The sequence below is a fragment of the Simochromis diagramma genome, unplaced genomic scaffold (genome assembly GCF_900408965.1).
Source record: "Simochromis diagramma unplaced genomic scaffold, fSimDia1.1 OVJJ01000630.1, whole genome shotgun sequence".
Classification (NCBI taxonomy): Eukaryota; Metazoa; Chordata; class Actinopteri; order Cichliformes; family Cichlidae; genus Simochromis; species Simochromis diagramma.
The window spans coordinates 852,283-872,068 of NW_024386927.1; the positions used below are offsets into that span (position 1 = coordinate 852,283).

General features: G+C 42.0%; 1 protein-coding gene across 4 annotated transcripts in view; it reads left to right on the forward strand.

Moving 5' to 3' along the window:
- The window catches only part of LOC120736692 (junctophilin-1-like), a 44,352-nt gene extending 24,829 nt beyond the window's left edge, over positions 1-19,523 (forward strand). The window contains exons 3-7 of one of the 4 annotated variants that reach the window (XM_040036968.1): positions 261-379; positions 9,075-9,317; positions 9,718-10,154; positions 12,849-12,945; positions 18,279-19,523. In XM_040036968.1, the coding sequence (XP_039892902.1) occupies positions 261-379; positions 9,075-9,317; positions 9,718-10,154; positions 12,849-12,929 (880 nt within the window). In that variant the 3' untranslated portion in view covers positions 12,930-12,945; positions 18,279-19,523. Of the gene's footprint in view, positions 1-260; positions 380-7,821; positions 8,635-9,074; positions 9,318-9,717; positions 10,155-12,848; positions 12,946-13,936; positions 14,612-16,451; positions 18,070-18,278 lie in introns of those variants that run through there. The other 3 variants (XM_040036970.1, XM_040036967.1, XR_005696580.1) reach the window with 3 other exon arrangements.
- Positions 19,524-19,786: the final 263 nt, after the last annotated feature.

A 19,786-nucleotide genomic window follows, 5' to 3' on the forward strand; every position in this document is an offset into this window, starting at 1 on the left:
TTAAGAGAAAAACTCTTCAGTTACTAGCCAAGTCAAAAACACACAAAGACGAAGGCTTATCGTTGTCAAAGTCTACAATTAAGAGAAATAACCTAAAAGCTGTGTGTGTCACATTTCTTCACAACTGCCTTGCATATCAATGCTTTTTAGAAGCCCCAGATGGCAGCCCCATGGAAACTATTGAAACACTTCCAAATAAACCAGACAGAGCACATTATGCTGAGTATGTTAGTTACTAATGAGTATATGGATTCTTGCAGGACGTCCCATGCCCGGGTCAAAGCAGAGTGTGCAGATCAGGCTTCACAATCAGCCTGCCAGGATTCTGATATTGCCCGAGCTGTGGCCAGGGAGCTCTCCCCATCTTTCCATCAGCCAGGTACTGTAACACCTGCACATGTTGTAGAGCTGCTGCTTGTAAACATGCGATGTTGAACTTCTGTTGTTTGGTTTAATTTGTGACCTTCTGTATGATTGAAATGCCTAAAAGGTTATGAAAGGTTTTAGAACAACTGTTTGAAGGTTGGGTTTGAAGCCCTTTGAGGTTGTCTTGGTCCTCCCCTATTTTCTTCAAATTTTGCTACCAAGGAGCCAGATCATATTGCAATGTTTTTTTTAAAATGGTCTTTAGTAATAGTTCTCCATGCCTTCTGAAGGTTCTTCCAAAGGTTTGGATATCGGCTGCTTTTTCCACAAATTTTCAGTCCGGTCTTTATACCTGATCATTTTCAGTGGAATGTTTTTTGTTAACATTAACCTGTGAACTTCAGACAAAAAAAGGCGTGAAACAGTGTTGTATCTGCACACATTTTAAATTGTATCTTCAGGCACAAAAAAACTATTTTGATTGTATGATAAATGCCAAATATAACACAGTTTGACAGGCATAAGAGTATTTTTACATCGAAAAGTGATTTCCAAAGAGCTTTTAGTTGAAACCTTGGCATATCTTGGCATGGTGTGTTCTTTAAAAAATTAAGAACCGGGGTGGCAGGAAGTAGAGCAGATCATCTACTGACTGAAAGGTTGGTGGTTCAATCCCTGGCTCCCCCTAGTCTGCATGCCAAATATCCTTGGGCAAGATATTAACCCCAAGTTGCTCTCTGGTACATAGTAGTTAGTAGGTAGTTAGTAAGCACTTCAAAGTATAGAAGATAGTGCTTGGCTGAATGTGGCATGTTGTGTAGAGCGCTTTGAGTACTCTGGGAGAGTAGGAACTGCTATATAAGAATCAGTCCATTTACCATTTTTAAATAAGACTTAGGACAGTTAGGGCTGGACCTGGTGACCCTGAACACAGCCTTAGTTATGCTACAATAGGTCTAGGCTGCTGGGGGTTTGCATGATGCACTTCTTCTTCACTCACCTCTTTTTTTTTATACAGTGTGTTTATACAACAACGATTCAATCATTGGTTTTAATTAATCGTTAGTTATTGTTAATCTCTTTCCGTCTTCCTCCACTCACCCAACCCCTCGTGCCAGATTACCACCCCTCCCTGACCTTAGTGCTGCAGGAGGTTTCTTCCTCTTAAAAGGTTTTTTTTTTTTCTTCCTACTGTCGCCAAGTGCTTACTTATATAGGGAGTGCAGAATTATTAGGCAAGTTGTATTTTTGAGGAATAATTTTATTATTGAACAACAACCATGTTCTCAATGAACCCAAAAAACTCATTAATATCAAAGCTGAATGTTTTTGGAAGTAGTTTTTAGTTTGTTTTTAGTTTTAGCTATTTTAGGGGGATATCTGTGTGTGCAGGTGACTATTACTGTGCATAATTATTAGGCAACTTAACAAAAAACAAATATATACCCATTTCAATTATTTATTTTTACCAGTGACACCAATATAACATCTCCACATTCACAAATATACATTTCTGACATTCAAAAACAAAACAAAAACAAATCAGCGACCAATATAGCCACCTTTCTTTGCAAGGACACTCAAAAGCCTGCCATCCATGGATTCTGTCAGTGTTTTGATCTGTTCACCATCAACATTGCGTGCAGCAGCAACCACAGCCTCCCAGACACTGTTCAGAGAGGTGTACTGTTTTCCCTCCTTGTAAATCTCACATTTGATGATGGACCACAGGTTCTCAATGGGGTTCAGATCAGGTGAACAAGGAGGCCATGTCATTAGTTTTTCTTCTTTTATAGCCTTTCTTGCCAGCCACGCTGTGGAGTACTTGGACGCGTGTGATGGAGCATTGTCCTGCATGAAAATCATGTTTTTCTTGAAGGATGCAGACTTCTTCCTGTACCACTGCTTGAAGAAGGTGTCTTCCAGAAACTGGCAGTAGGACTGGGAGTTGAGCTTGACTCCATCCTCAACCCGAAAAGGCCCCACAAGCTCATCTTTGATGATACCAGCCCAAACCAGTACTCCACCTCCACCTTGCTGGCATCTGAGTGGGACTGGAGCTCTCTGCCCTTTACCAATCCAGCCACGGGCCCATCCATCTGGCCCATCAAGACTCACTCTCATTTCATCAGTCCATAAAACCTTAGAAAATCAGTCTTGAGATATTTCTTGGCCCAGTCTTGACGTTTCAGCTTGTGTGTCTTGTTCAGTGGTGGTCGTCTTTCAGCCTTTCTTACCTTGGCCATGTCTCTGAGTATTGCACACCTTGTGCTTTTGGGCACTCCAGTGATGTTGCAGCTCTGAAATATGGCCAAACTGGTGGCAAGTGGCATCTTGGCAGCTGCACGCTTGACTTTTCTCAGTTCATGGGCAGTTATTTTGTGCCTTGGTTTTTCCACACGCTTCTTGCGACCCTGTTGACTATTTTTGAATGAAACGCTTGATTGTTCGATGATCACGCTTCAGAAGCTTTGCAATTTTGAGACTGCTGCATCCCTCTGCAAGATATCTCACTATTTTTGACTTTTCTGAGCCTGTCAAGTCCTTCTTATGACCCATTTTGCCAAAGGAAAGGACGTTGCCTAATAATTATGCACACCTGATATAGGGTGTTGATGTCATTAGACCACACCCCTTCTCATTACAGAGATGCACATCACCTAATATGCTTAATTGGTAGTAGGCTTTCGAGCCTATACAGCTTGGAGTAAGACAACATGCATGAAGAGGATGATGTGGACAAAATACTCATTTGCCTAATAATTCTGCACTCCCTGTAAGGGTTCATCTGATTGTTGATCTTTTCTCTGTATTATTATAGGGTACCTTACAAAATAAAGTGCCTTGAAGAGACTTAAATGGAAGTGTACAGAGTGCTTTCGGTTCAGCACCCACGTCACTCAGCTCTCTAGCTGACTGCACTAAAAAAGGAAAAACGCTCATTGGAGAAACTATCATCACCTGCTGGTTAATGTTTTAATTACACAGGTGGGTTGCACCTGAGACATTTGTTGGTTTTGAAGTCTCTTCATGTTCAGTGCATTGTCAAGAATTGCTGAGACTTTGATAGAGGGACAGACATCAGTCTTTTGGGCAACGGGTGACATGGACTGCTGTGGTACAGGAGAGTAGTGGATAGGCCAGGCACTACCTGTGGGTGACCCCACAGGAACTAGATAGATCCAGTGTGGTGACTGTGGGTGCTGTTGTTGACCAGGACACCAAGTGGTGGTGATAGTACCAATTATCTCCATGAACACTTGATGTTTTGCTTGTTGCTGGCCTTGCATAGACTGGAATCTCCTTTTCTCTGCCTCTGCTGCACTTTCAAAATCTATCAAATGCTTCATTTTCCTGTTTTAGACATTTCTGCTCAGCTTCATATAGTTCCTCCAGCTTCCTTCTCTGTTATGTATGACTGTGACAGATTCAAAGTTGTATTAGCTTTGGCCTCGTGTTTGCTCACATGAGCCTCAGGAATGGCCAGCCTTTCACAGCTTCGTCCACTCTCACCATCGTAGTCTGGATTGTTTTGACTTTACCGGGGATGTGTGCTGAAATGCAACAACAGGGCCACTTTTTTTCTCCATAACTCGGTGTCCTGATGGAAGTTTCTCATCTGAATATTCAAACAGTTATATGCTACGTACTGTATACATGGCATGCACTAAGTTGTCCACTGTCAGAGGCCATAAGAAGATCATTTGTAACCTTCACTAAAGCTGTTTCTGTGCTGTGATGAGCTCTGAAACCTGACTGAAACTCTTCAAATAACCCATTCCTCTGCAGATGATCTGTTAGCTGTTTGACAACTACTCTTCCAAGGATGTTTGATATGAAAGGAAGGTTGGAGATTGGCCTATAATTAGCTAAGACTGCTGGGTCTAGAGATGGCTTTTTGAGTAAAGGTTAACTACAGCCAGCTTGAAGGCCTGTGGTACATAGCTGATTATTAGAGATAGGTTGATCATATTTAACCTCCTAAGACCCGAACTCTTCCACGGCATGCATTTTTAATTTCTATTTGGTATTTGGGCTGATTGGGTCCTGATGAATGTAAAAACAAAGATTTACCAGATTTTTTTTTACCTAATTTTTGTTTCTGAGAAAAATGAGAGCCACATATGAGGATATTCATTTAAAATTTCGATAGAACAGTAGCAGTATAATGTCCTCGGTGGAGTGGATATCAGGCCCTTGTAGAGCAAAATTGAGTATTTTGGTCTAAATAACCCAAAATGTGATGTCCACATATGTGGACGCCAGGTCCTAGGAGGTTAAGATCGAAGAATTAATTAATGGCAGGACTTCTTTGAGCAGTTTTGTAGGAATGGGGTCTAAAAGACACATTGATGGTTTGGAGGAAGTAATTATTGAAGTTAACTCAGAAAGATCAATTGGAGAAAAAGAGTCTAACTTAACATCAATGGTACTAAAAGTAGCTGTAGATAATATTACATCTGTGGGATGATTATTGGTCATTTTTTCTCTAATGATAAAAATGTTATTTGTGAAGAAGTTCATGAAGTCATTACTAGTTAACGTTAAAAGGATGGTTGGCTCAACAGAGCTCTGACTGTTTGTCAGCCTGGCTACAGAGCTGAAGAGAAACCTGGGGTTGTTCTTATTTACTTCAATCAGTGACGAATAGTAAGATGTTCTGGCTTTGCGGAGGGCTTTCTTATAAAGCAACAAACTATTTCTCCAGGCTAAATGATGATCCTCTAAATCTGTGACACGCCATTTCCTCTCCAGCTTACGAGTCATCTGCTTTAGGCTACGTGTTTGAGAATTATACCACATAGTCAGGTACTTCTGATTTGAGACCTTAGTTTTCACAGGAGCTACAGTATCCAGAGTCGTACAATATAATTATTTTTATCTGAGCTCAGAACTAAATCAGATAAAAAGTCTGAGAAATCAGACAGAAACTCTGTGTAAGGCCCAGGTGGACGATAGATGATAACAAGTAAGACTGGTTTCTGAGTTTTAAAGCTGGGGTGGACGAGGCGAAGCATCAGGCTTTCAAATGAATTAAAAGTCTGTCTGGGTCTTTGGTTGATTAATAGGCTGGTGTGAAAGCGTTGTGCAGCGTTCGATACTGTCGACCATAATATAATATCCTATTAGAGCGATTAGAACATGCTGTAGGTATTGTAGGTACTGCACTGCAGTGGTTTGTATCATATCTATCTAATAGACTCCAGTTTGTGCATGTAAATGGAGAGTCCTCTTCACACATTGAGGTTAATTATGGAGTTCCACAGGGTTCAGTGCTAGGACCAGTTCTGTTTACATTATACATGCTTCCCTTAGGCAGTATCATTAGAAGACATAGCATACATTTTCACTGCTATGCAGATGACACCCAGCTCTATCTGTCCATGAAGCCAGATAACACACACCAATGAGTTAAACTGCAGGAATGTCTTAAAGACATAAAGACCTGGATGGCCGCTAACTTTCTGCTTCTTAATTCAGATCAAACTGAGGTTATTGTACTCGGCCCTGAAAAGCTTAGAAATATGGTATCTAAGCAGATTCTTACTCTGGATGGCATTACCTTGGCCTCCAGTAACGCTGTGAGGAACCTTGGAGTCATTTTTGACCAGGACATGTCCTTCAACGCACATATTAAACAACTATGTAAGACTGCGTTCTTCCATTTGCGCAACATCTCTAAAGTTAGAAATATCCTGTCTCAGAGTGACGCTGAAAAACTAGTTCATGCATTTATTACTTCCAGGCTGGACGACTGTAATTCATTATTATCAGGAAGTCCTAAAAACTCCCTGAAAAGCCTTCAGCTAATCCAAAATGCTGCAGCAAGAGTCCTGACAGGGACTAGAAAGAGAGAGCATATTTCTCCTGTTTTGGCTTCCCTTCATTGGCTTCCTGTTAAATCCAGAATTGAATTCAAAATCCTGCTCCTCACATACAAGGTCTTAAATAATCAGGCTCCATCTTATCTTAATGACCTTGTAGTACCATATCACCCTATTAGAGCACTTCGCTCTCGCTCTGCAGGCCTACTTGTTGTTCCTAGAGTATTTAAAAGTAGAATGGGAGGCAGAGCCTTCAGTTTTCAGGCCCCTCTTCTGTGGAACCAGCTTCCAGTTTGGATTCAGGAGACAGACACTATCTCTACTTTCAAGATTAGGCTTCAAACTTTCCTTTTTGCTAAAGCATATAGTTAGGGCTGGACCAGGTGACCCTGAATCCTCCCTTAGTTATGCTGCAATAGACATAGGCTGCCGGGGATTCCCATGATGCATTGAGTTTTTCCTTTCCAGTCACCTTTCTCACTCACTATGTGTTAACAGACCTCTCTGCATTGAATCATATCTGTTATTAACCTCTGTCTCTCTTCCACAGCATGTCTTTATCCTGTCTTCCTTCTCTCACCCCAACCGGTCGCAGCAGATGGCTCCGCCCCTCCCTGAGCCTGGTTCTGCTGGAGGTTTCTTCCTGTTAAAAGGGAGTTTTTCCTTCCCACTGTCGCCAAAGTGCTGCTCATAGGGGGTCATATGATTGTTGGGTTTTTCTCTGTATCTATGAAGCGCCTTGAGGCGACTTTTGTTGTGATTTGGCGCTATATAAATAAAATTGAATTGAATTGAAAAATTGCTGCCACACCTCCCCCTCGGCCTGTGCTTCGAGGTTTCTGGTAGTTAGAATGACTCGGGGGTGTTGATTCATTTAAACTAACATAATCATCCTGCTGCAACCAGGTTTCTGTAAGGCAGAGTAAATCAATTTGTTGATCAATTAGTCATGTACTAACAGAGACTTGGAGGAGAGAGACCTAATATTTAATAATCCACATTTCACTGTTTTACTCTTTGGTTCACATGTGGATACTGTATTGTTCTTTCTTTGTGATTGTTTATGTTTAAGTTGTTTGTTGCTGGTTTTTAGTTTGTTTTTTGTCTGTTTGGAAGCTGACACAGTCTCTATGGAGATGGGTTTTTGGGGAAGTAGCAGGAGGAGAGAAGCTGCAGAGAGGCGTGTAAGACTGCAACTCTGCTTCCTGGTCCCAACTCTGGATACTCATAATTTGGGGGGTTTAATAAATTTGTCCATGTTTCTAGAAATGAGAGCTGCTCCATCCAAAGTGGGATGGATGCCGTCTCTCCTAACAAGACCAGGTTTCCTCCAGAAGGTTTGCCAGTTATCTATGAAGCCCACATGCTCCACCAACCTGGCTGTCTGAAAGTGGTAGATGCTGGTCCAGATAAATTGAATCTCTAATAATTTGCACATTTCTTTCAGTGTGAAAGACATGAGCGATGTGCACTAGTCAGTCAGTCAGTATCACTTTCAAGAGATACTCACCCACTCTGACTCCAACCCTGGGTTAGATCAGAGTTTGGGGGACCAGGTTCTGGATGCAAACCATATAGCCTTGTGTATACCCCCTTGGTAACTTACCGGTGTGCTGTACGTCCCTCTCAGATGGATAGAGGGTGTTGGAGGGCCTGCAACATGGAACACCTGTCTGACCTCCATCCATAGACATTCCCAGCAGATGTGTCCTTATCACGTGCACCTCCAACACTCCTGCCCCAAGCTCATGTGGGTCCTGGTGCAGTGCCTGGGAAGGCAGAACAGAGAGATGTGATTGCAGCACAGAAGGGAAACCAGCATCTCGGAGCTGAGACTGGCCTCATCCCACTCGTTAGGCAGCCGCGTCTCTCAGTCTCCTCTAGCCATGCTGCTTGTGGATCTCTGCCAGCATGACTACCACCTCCAGGCTCGCTGGTCGAGGGCAGTGGACCCATTGCGCTGTCTTCCCAGGGAACCCCTCCACGAATTGTTCAAGGTCCACCAGCTCAAACTGCCATGCTTCCCCCTCTGATCCCCCGGGCTGCAGCCACCACATCAGAGAACCGCTGGGCCCATGAACTGCTGAGTGAAGGGCCAATACTCTGCCGACATTGCACTTTTCCAGAATTGCCAGCGGTCCAGCATGGCCCGGCAGATGTTGGGAAAGCACCGCGATGCCGGCAGCAAGCTCAGGGCCACCATCTAAGCCTCCCTCGATAGCAGCAGCAACCACTCGTCCATAGGCCACTGACACCCCTCTGCTGTGGCCAGGAGTGTCTTCAGTTTCCCCTTACGCACCACCATGTACTGTTTGTGCACGGCTGTGAGCTCTGCCGCCATCTGACCCAGCAGCTGGGCCAGCTGTACAGGCTATGGATCTGACATGCGTCCTGCGTTTTCGGGACAACTGTGATAGACAGACCCAGTAAACAGCGTTTTCAGGTAAGTGACCATTTATTTAAAGACTTCTTTGAGTTTTGTTGTGGCAGCTTTGCAGCTGACATGTCTCAGCTTGGCAACAACAACCCTCTGCCAGGTCCCTGCGTCAGTAAAAAGGACTGCTAAACTGATTAGCAGACTGGCCCCAGCTGCACTGCCAGCCTCTCTGGCACTGTGCTCTGAGCCCACTGTGCCACCCCTCTTCTACAGCGGAGCTACAGACCACACCTCCACCACAGTGGTGTTGATACATGGTGTCCAAATTTTTAACTGTTCCAACTGTAATTATTTTTGGGTTTTTTTAGGGGTTTTTTTTAAGGCAGCTGTGTCCGATCTGACTTTGATCTGTCTTTCAAACTAAGTGTAGAGAACAAAAAGTCTTTGTGTGTGTGTGTGTGTGTGTGTGTGTGTGTGTGTGTGTGTGTGTGTGTGTGTGTTTCTAGGACCCGACTACACACTGCAGAAGTACAGTGACTCGCAAGATGTAACTGAGAAGCCCAGAGAGGAGACAAAAGAGAAATCTCTTTCGGGGAGCCCACATTTCTACAGGAAAGGCACAACACCAACCCAGTCTCCATCTGCAAGCCCAGGTCCCAGCCCTAGTCCTTCACCTACTGCTGCTAAAAAGGCTTTTTACAGCAGTAAAACTCTTGCCTCTGATGCAGCAGCGGAGGCTTTGACAGCAGGTAAGCAACTTTATTGCATGTTTGTCTATCAGATATTAGCTGTAATAGTAATACAGCTAATTTCTACATATTTACTACAACAGGAGGTTTCCCAACAGTCTGGAGGAAGTTCTCCTGAAAGCTGTTATTTTTTCTTTGACTCTGTAGTTCATCTCATCCTGAACCATCTGTGTTTGGTGGGTTTAGGTTGGATTAGGTTATAGAGACTCATGGTTTGCCAATTAGGAAGCTGGAGGGTCTTTTTGCTTATTGTCTTGCTGAAAATTAACAGCATCCCGCAGATACTGTGAAGCTGAACTGAAAACTTGAAATTCTACCTCCTGAACCAGTATATTGTATACGCATTAGTCATTTGGTTAACTGTGGTCTCCATTACTCCTGTCTTTTTTTTATTGTACAGGCATAACAAAAGCAGCGTCAAAACTTTCTCTGAGACAGCAAGTAAGGCAACAAGAGGCTTCTCCAGCAGTCAAACAGTCTGCTACCACAACAGTCAGCAGTTACTCAAGCAATGGACAGATTCACTCCCAGTTCCATGGTTACCATGTTAAAGCAACTCTTAAGATTCAACCCCCTGAAGAACCAATTGGTGTAGTGGATGATCTTCACCCATCTGACCTTTTACACTTGCTGCCATCACCTGTCAAACAAATTCAACCACCAGCACCAAAACCCCTGCCAGCCCCTATCCCTTCACAAGTTCCAGCAAAAGATGGCACCAAAGCACAAGAGCCTCCCAAGGAACCGCAAAAAAAGGAATCAAGCAAATCAAGGAGCCTTGCAGAAACCAAGAAAGCCAGTATGGAAATGGATCCTGAAATTGCAGAGGACAAATCGGTGAGTTGAGTTGCCACACATATTTTTATAATATAGTATTCTAACAATCAGGGAGAATCGAACGCACAGTGAGTGTGCGTGTTCAGATTGTACTGACATGACTTATACTTTCTAGAATTTCCCACCAATGTTACAATAACTATAATCTGAATATGGATATATGTCCAGAATTAGGGCTGTTGCCATATCATGGTGCCCACGGTAATACCACAATACATTTTTACCTCATATAAAAGTGCCATATTTTGATATTAATGATATAACAATGCTATACATTTACATTCCCTAGCACACACACACAGACAGACATGTTTAGCAGTGAGGCCCACATGTCAGCCTTCAGTGGGATCTGATTATTCCAGATGTTGTGTGCGATGAGATGGATTTAAATTAGAGTCTGGATTTAACAGGAAGCCAAAACAGGAGAAATCTGCTCTCTCTTTCTAGTCCCTGTCAGGACTCTTGCTGCAGCATTTTGGATTAACTGAAGGCTTTTCAGGGAGTTTTTAGGACTTCCTGATAATAATGAATCTTTGAGCTCAGAGAAGAAATTCAGCTGTTTTTACAGGAGGAAGACATGCATGAAGTTGCAAGGAAATGCTGTAAAACTTGTGAAAATCCAGTTAAAAGTCCAAAGTTACTGGTTGTACTTGTTTGCGGTGAGCAGCAGATCAAACAAGTTAACAATTATAAATGGTTTCAAACACACATCCAGGCCTGTGAGACTCATTTAGACACTCGGACACTGAGCCGTGGTTCTCTGGTACATTTCTGCATACTTTTTGTATATTTTGTGTAATATTCAGTAATGAACTGTAAATTTGGCCTTTTTCAAGGAAGCATTTTTTTATTCAGTGTTTTCATTTTTTAATGAATTTACTCCTACTGGGGAGAACACACATGAGGTTTAAGGCCTGGACGATGATGAAACCTGGAAAATGGCTGCAAATAAATATGGGTATCACTTTAGGCAGCTCCTAATTTTATGGATTCGGCACCCAGCTTTGCTTGTTTTTTCACTTTTTCGCTACACGATTGCATTTAATTCCCGCTCGTCTCTTTCTGTAGCTAGCCTGTATCACTACACTAGCTGTCTTGAAAGCGTCTAACCCCCTCCCTTCTTTCACATAACAGTATGATTACAGTCAGCCTTGTGATTTGCTGCATGGTGTGCCCATCAAAATAAAGTCCTTCCTACATGGATTCTCAGCAGGGTTGAAGATTCAGCTGCCACATACCGACAGGCCATTAATATTGACATATGAAATTATATCGCGGGCCGGATGTGGCCTTCAGACCGTTTAGAAGCAGTGCTCTCTCACACAGGGTTTAGTGGGGGTGGGGTGCTGCTGACTTCAACTGTGGATATAGTCGGACAGCAGGAAGAATACTTTGAGGACCTGCTTCTGTAGAGGACGCAGAGTGTGTGGATGAGGGGCACGATTTGCCTGTCACCAGGGGCAAGATCAACAAAGTAGTTAAACAACTACTTGGTAGCAGCAGGGCCTCTGGGGTGGATGAGTTGCTCTGACTTCCTTAAGGCTCTTGTTGTTCTAAGTCTGTCTTGAAGATCTGGCAAGGTGCTTCTGGATTGGTAGACTGGGGTGGTGGTTCCCATCTTTAAGAAGAGTTACTGGAAGGTACATCTACTCAGCTTCGCTGGGAAGATAGACTGTACCAGGGTACTGGAAAAGAAACTTTATCCGTTAATCAAATCTCAGATTGAGGACTGTTGCAAGAGCTACAGTTGTACACTGCCAGCAGTCAGTGTTGGACTTATTCACAGTAGGTGTTGGACTCAGTCACCAATCCTGCTCATTATTTTTATGAACAGAAATTTTAGGCATAGCCTCGTGCCTGAAGGCTTCCAGTTTGGTGGCTTCAGAATCTCACCTCTGCTTTTTGCAGATGATGTGGTTCTGTAGGCTTCAGTAGGTGGTGGCCTGTTTGACAAGTATTTGTCTTGCAAAATTTAAATTTGCAGTTCAGATTTATTAACAAAATTCATAAATGGTATAATAAAGGTTGTATGCAAACGAGCAAAAAAGAAAAGAACAACACACACACACACACACACACACACACACAGGGTGATATGAGTCTCTACAAGAGCAAAAGGTGAAGCAACAAAAGGATTATAAGAAGATGACAAACAAATGTTACCAAAGACCTTCTGCAGAAGAAGAAAGTGGGAACTCTGAACTAGACAGCTGTCTTGGACAACTACTATTTTCTGTTGCCATCTCCCTGTACAACTCCTCCATCTAATACGCTGTAAACACTGCAATAGTTCCACACTGTTGCACACGCTCTACAGTAAAAAGTTCACAGGTTAGAATTAAATGTCAATCATATATATTTCACCTCTGTGATACTCTTCATATTTATAGTTGAGCGATTTGTGCCAGCTCTTAAATTGGTAAACTCTGTAACATATTGTATTATTTAAATAGTTTAGTCTGTTACTGTTACTGTCTTTGGGCAACTGTAATCCACACAATTTCCTGAGGGATTAATAAAGTATTCTGATCTGACTGAACTGAATTCAAGAGGATATCTTTACTAGTTTCCACTACATAGTGCATGCTGTCAGTGGGGCCCACTGCTTGTCTTGTTGATTTTGATAGCGTCAGTAATCATAATGTTGCAAAATAAATGAAATAACTTAAAGAGCTTTCTTGTGTGTCTCCACAGGGCCCTAACTCTATCTTGGTGGTTCTTGTGATGCTGTTGAATGTAGGTCTAGCAATCATTTTTGTCCATTTCCTCACCTGACCAAATCTGGGCTCGGGTAAGAATTTGCAGCTGTATGAGTATTTCACAACTGAAACTGGTTTGCTGTTGTGTTTATCGTGCACTCAGGAAAGATCGGTCATTTAGAATACAACCTCAATACAAACTGTATATAAAAACAGAAGTGCAGTGATCTGCAAAGCTATAATTTATTCACAACAGAAAACAGAAAGAGTAGCAAATGTTTACAATAAGACAATGTACCCCTTTTAAGAAAATATTACTTTATAAAGAAGTTAAGATGGTGGCAATAAAAGACTGGAAACTGTAAGTGGTACTAAAAAGAGGAACATTTTACTAATACATACTAATTATTATCATTTTACAAGTAATCAAAAAGGAGTTATCTTTAAAATCCTTCTATTGCTTTATACAGGTCCCAATGCTTTTCCCTGCTTTGTCCCCTCTCCACTACAGTGTCAGACCTCTCAGGTCATCAGGTGCACATCTTTAAACTGTTCCCAGAATTAGATCCGAGTGTGGTGGGGGGGCTTTGAGTTACTGTGGTCCTTGTTTTTGGAACACGAGTCCCTCTTTAGTCCAGACATGTTTTCCACGAACGATCTAAAGAAGGACCATCTTGCTTTGTTACCTGTGCTCAGTTCAAAAGTCTGCATATCTGATGCTATGGGATGCATTAGTGCTTATGGAATTGGCAACGCCATCATCAATGCTAAAAGTGTTTAATATGTGGTTCCAGCTATATGACGTCTGACGTTCTTGCACATTTTTAATTTGTTGGTGTAAACATGATATTTTCTGTTGTGAATAAAATATGGCTTTATAATATTTGCAAATTATTGCATTGCATTTTACACATTTTTGGATTAAAGGCTCGTCAGTCCGAGTCAAACATGGCTGCTGATTACATTCAAAACTGTATTCACTCCACTGACATGACTGTTAACAGATTTTTGTTCTATCCCTGCATTGCACCTTCACAATGGTACGGTTCTACAGTTCTGCTGTGGTAATTCTTCTGTTTTCAGTTAGCCTGGAACGTTTGTGCTCCAATTAGCAAAACTGACCCCTGGACCTGGTTTGAATATATGTTTGACACTGACGGATGCACAGGACACGATGGAGTATCCATGGAGACTCCATCCTTGCCTCATCCTCTGGTGAAAGGACTACGAGGAAGAGAGAAATTAATAATTCAGTAATTTTTTCTAATCATTGTATTTTTTCAGGTTTCAGTGTATTGCACATCAAGTGTTACTGTGATGCTGTGGAAAGCCAAGTGAATAACTGGAACTGAGTGCCTAAGTAGACTGAGGGAAAGTGAAGCTTAGTTGGTTGTTTAAAGGGCAACACTGGTCTGTTTTTTAAAAATTGTTACTACTACTATTGTCCTACAAAAGGATGATAAACAGCTACTAACAGTGATGTAGCCCTTTTCTCCCGTTTTTACAGAACATAAAACAGAACACTGTCCCACTGGGTGGCGTTCCTTTAAAACAATGAGTTCTAGAGTTGGTCTAACAGTTACAGGTGACCAAAGCTGTTGTCATGTTCAGACACAGTCCTGTTTACGCTGCTTTGCTTGCTTCTTGGCCCACAATCATGACCTATAAACTTTAGGCCAAGAAGGTCTCGATCAGTCATCCAGGTAAGTAAATCCATCTGGATGTAGCGTAATTATGTGATTCCGCTACATCCAGATGAACAGATAAGATAAGATAAGATAACCTTTATTAGTCCCACACGTGGGAAATTTGTTTTGTCACAGCAGGAAGTGGACAGTGCAAAAGTTATGAGGCAAAAATTTGAATACAATAAGAATAAATACAGTACACAACTGTACAGAATAGAATAAAATACTATATACAGAATCAACCTTTTGGGGTTTAGGCTAAGGAGAAATTTAAGATGTGAGGTAAAAAGTCCTGACAGTCCTGTATTTCTGACACACAGGAGCAAACTATATTAGTATCAGCTAGAATATTCAGAATTGTGAGGGCAGCTTTGGATATTATTAATTTCATGAACTGTTTGTAAACAAACTGTAGTTTTCAAATGGTTCATAAAGAAAGGAGACTTTACCAGGTGTTGCTTTGTTATGTGCTTTTAATAAACTAATAGGTGTTGGTAGAAATAATTGTTCACATGAAAGTTGTGAGAATGATTCTGTAAAGCAGACATGGGATCCCTCTGATTTATACACAGGTTTCTTTTCTTTTGTGGCTTAAATTGGAAACCTTAATTCAAGTACGCATTATAGCATTCAGTTGAAGGAAGTCTTCTGTCTCACCAGCCGGACAGACATAAAAACTACAAACATCACAAAGCTTTGCTGGTAGCAGGTCGATGCTCCAGGAAGCAAAATAAGTACATTTGAGTCTATTGTATGATGGATTTACCTTAACCATCAAGTTCTGCTGCTATTTTAAGAGCACTCCACTTTCTGTCTGCTTATGAAACTGTGATGTGAACAGTATATTATTCAGTGTGTCACAATGATGACAACACTTTAACTTGAACTTTGTTTGGGGACGGGGATGAACATGAATGGAGTACGATGGGGCAGCAAAGGCTGTGTTGGTCCCATGGATGTGCACACAACAGCATGCAAGAGCTTGTTTGCAGTGAATGAATCTCCTGTGATAATGCTCAGTTTATTAGAAGATTTGCTTCTTCCACAAATTTGAGATCACATAAAAGTGGTCTCAGTGGAACTCTGAGCCATCTAAAATAGCAGTTGTACTGGAAGTGGTCCAGAGATACCCAGGAAGGCACATATGTATAAACCAGTGCTGTGTCTACACATAAGACAGTTTAGCAAAGAACCAGTTTTAAAATGTATCTTTGCTACCAGCAGCATGTTGGAGGGAAAAAAAACATGATTTGCTTCTAATGTTTTAGTTGAATTTATGAAAAAATTTGGTAAAATGCCAAATATAAAACAGTTTCACATTTATAAAACTAAAAATTTGATTCAGAATGAAACATTTTAAATTGTTGGTTCAAAGTATCATCAATCTGTAGGAGGGGGTAAGATAAAGGCCCCGGGGTGGGTGTTGACAGCCATCTGTAAAACACCGTGGATGCTCTGCCACAGTTTGGGGCTGAAGTCACTGATGTCATTGATCTCGTCAGTATTAATGGAATTATGAGCAAAGAGAAGTACTGTGACATCATCCAGCCTCCCCACAGTCTGGACCTCAACATTATAAAACTGTGAATCCCACTGACAGAGACTGGAACAAAAGGTGCTTCAGAGAGTTCAGTCTGTATTGAGTAAAAGTCACTTTAAGCTTGTTAGAATTTTTTTCTGTTTTTAACCTAATATACTGTATTTACATATATGTGTGTGTGTGTGTGTTTTTAAGGTAAATGTAATTTTTAAAAAGGAGTGACTTTACACTCTTTATGGTCCTTGGAGAGTGAGTGTGTTTGTTGATCTGTTCACATCCATTGCATATAAAACTTGATAACTTGTTCTCTGCAGCAGTGACCGGACTCCTGAATGACTTTACTCTAACAGCTACTTTTGTGACCTTGCAGTGGATCCATCCAGACTAGTCAGAGGGGCCTTTTTAAAAAACGACAGCAGACAGAACAGCAGACACAGACAAAACGGAGGCCTGAAAATAGCCGGGTGGAGGAGAGGATAAAAACACATGGAGGAATGAGGGGGGTGGCAAGGGAGAAAGATGAAACCATCACCACCCCTGGACTGTGTGAAAGTCTTTGGTGCCCAAGTCCAGCCTGATTGGACTGTTGATGACGTGTGACTTCAGAGTGCAGTGAAAGCTGAAGCTGGGAGTAGCTAGTTGGAAACCAGGCCTTTACCCTCAGCGAGATGAGCCAATGGGAGCAGAGTGGATTTGAGTGTCGGGCTTAGCATCTAGACTGCCCATAAAAACCTGGAGTATGTGCCTGTTTAGCAGTCAGTCCGACTGCTGAGTAAATTTTCACGTTTTGAAATGCTGCAATAAAAAGTTTGTGCCTTATCCAGCTGAGATGTAAAGAATTTGTTTTGTATATGATCAGTGAACAATAGCACGGACATTCAGTCGTTATGTTGCTCTTCTGTTCAGTTAGTTAGCCGTCATTTACTTTGCACCAAGCATACATTGTCTAGAAGATAACTTTGCACTGATGCCCACTCTGCATCGCATGGAGTGATTTTTACTTCAGTTCAGCAAGAACAACTCACCTTTTCTCTCACATGTAAGTTCTCATAAGACTGTTGTGATCTAGCTTGTGCACAGATTTGATCACATATGTGTGTGCTTCAGCAGTTTGTGTATGAGAGTGTGAGAGGATGGGCAGGTGTTGGGCTGGATAAGTTCAGAGATGCACTTTGAGTTGATGGAAGCCAACAGCTGCCTTACCGTTTTACAGAGTGACATGGTAGTGGGTAAGAATGGCTGGGCAGGAATGTGAAGCACCGAGCTGCTTCCCTGTGCCAGCTCCTAGGAGAGCGGCTCTATTTCTATTGGTCTGTTTAGTGATCTGTTCACATCCATTTTTATCTGATTCTGTCTCAGTGCCTGCTTTTTTACTTTATTAAAACTTAACCATAGACGATATTTTCATTCACAGTCCACATTATTTCATTTAAAACTGGTTTATTGCACTTATAGATTTGATCATTATGATGGCTGAATACCAGTCTGTATATGTTGAATGTTAATATTTTAGTTGACAAATGAATCCGTCTTCCAGTGGGCTGAAAATGCACTCGAACCTCCACCGAAGCAGCTCACTCTTTGGACGATATTTACTTTTAAAGGAATATTATTGTATTTTGTATGTATCCATTTGTTTTCTTTGTTCTTTTTAAACCTTAGTTTATAGTGCAGTAAAAAGAAGTGCAAAGTGCAGGCTTTTGTTTGCCTTGTTAAAATCTATGTTAATATAAATGACAGAACTTTGAGTATAATTATTTTGTATTTATGTGGATATGAAACATGCACCATTCATTTTATTGTATAATGAGTTTAAATGTGTGGTTCACTTGATGGCTGTTACTCTGTTGACCTTGAAGGAGAGGTCACAGGTCAAATATGACATAATATTTGAAATATGGTAGTTTTTGACAATGCACTCTTTCACATTGTGCTTTCTAAGTTCTGAGGTTTTTTGTCAATTTTCAACCAATAAATCATTAAGTTGACCTTGAAGACCTGGATGGATGTAGCCCAAACTTTAACATGACCCCACTCTAGACCCTACAAAGTTTTATCAAAATGTGCTCAACACTTTTTTAACTATTATATTTTCAGACAGAACGGTACACACATACATACACATGCAAACATGACAAACAAACATAACCATCTTGGAAAATTTAAAGTCTTATTAAAATTCTGGATTTTCCCCCAGAATCCTGGACTGGCTGGTGGAGCGACGGAATAAGACTTTGAAGCCCATGATTCATAGGTTTATTCACGGGGATGAAAGCAATCAGGATCACGGGTTAGAACCTTTGTTGCTTGCAGTGCGGGAGGTGCCCCAGGCCTCCATGGGATTTTCTTTCTTTGAGCTGCTGTTCGGCAAGAAGCTTGATTAAGGAAAACTGGGAGGAAGGTCCAAGCCCAGCTAAGAAGGACATTCAGTATGTTCTGGACCTGAGAGCAAAGACACGCACTGGGAAGGTTATCACGAGAAAATTGTCTCCAGGCTCAGGAACTTCAGGAGTGCCTGTATGGCAGAGCGGCTAGAGGGAGACAAAGTGCTTGCATTACTCCCTTCTTTCATCTCAAAGTTGCTCAGCAGGTTGCAAGGAGCCTTCATGGTCACACAGTAAATGGGTAATAGGTGTTGACTATGCAGTGGTGCGGTCAGACAGGAGAGGAGCCACACAGGTATATCACCTTAACACTCTCAGGCTCAAATTAAACTTTTTGTTGCTAATGCACAACCAAGTCCTGCAGTGGTACTTCTGGGTAAAAAAAACTCATAAAATACGTATGTGAGGTAATCAGGTTGTTAGTTTTTAACTGTTGCAAATCGGCAACGCCTGCCTCGAGAGGGTTAACCTTCTCAAAACATGGAGAGAGGCCAAACCCACTTCTCTGATGAGGGAGAGAGATGAGTTTGGCCAGAGGTGCCCAGTTCCTCCTTCCCTCCATTATGATCACACTCAGGCTGAGCGAGTGAATGTTGCTGCGTTGCAACAGCATTTTGCAGATGTTCTCCCCATGCCCAGCCGTACCTCTCTGATAGAGCTCCATTTTGAAATGTGTCCTGGTGTGACAGTGCACTCACAGCCCTACAGGTTACCTGAAGGACAAATTGTTCAGAAAGAATTGGCTGAGGTGCTAACGATGTGGGAGTATTTCACTAGCAGGGTCCACTCCCTTGGTAACGATGAGCAATGAGGGATGAGGGAGTGTGATTAGTGCTGCGGTTTGGGGATGGCCTTGAAGGGGACTGGCGATGGCTCTCAGGCCGTGCAGAACCCCCTGTACTAACGAGAAATAAAGGGAGGAAAGGAAGAGAGGAGAGGACAGGAGAAGAGAGGAAAGAAAAGGGGGGGGGGCATGAAAATGAGAACAGCGGGTATTGGAGAAGGGGGGCTTTTATGGCCTGAGGCCACAGGGGGCGTGAAGGAGGAGTAGTCCCGCTCCTGAAATTCGGATGATACAGTGGGGCAAAAAAGTATTTAGTCAGCCACCGATTGTGCAAGTTCCCCCACTTAAAATGAATGATGACAGAGGTCAGTAATTTGCACCAGAGGTACACTTCAACTGTGAGAGACAGAATGTGAAAAATAAATCCATGAATTCACATGGTAGGATTTGTAAAGAATTTATTCGTAAATTAGGGTGGAAAATAAGTATTTGGTCACCTCAAACAAGGAAAATCTCTGGCTCTCACAGACCTGTAAC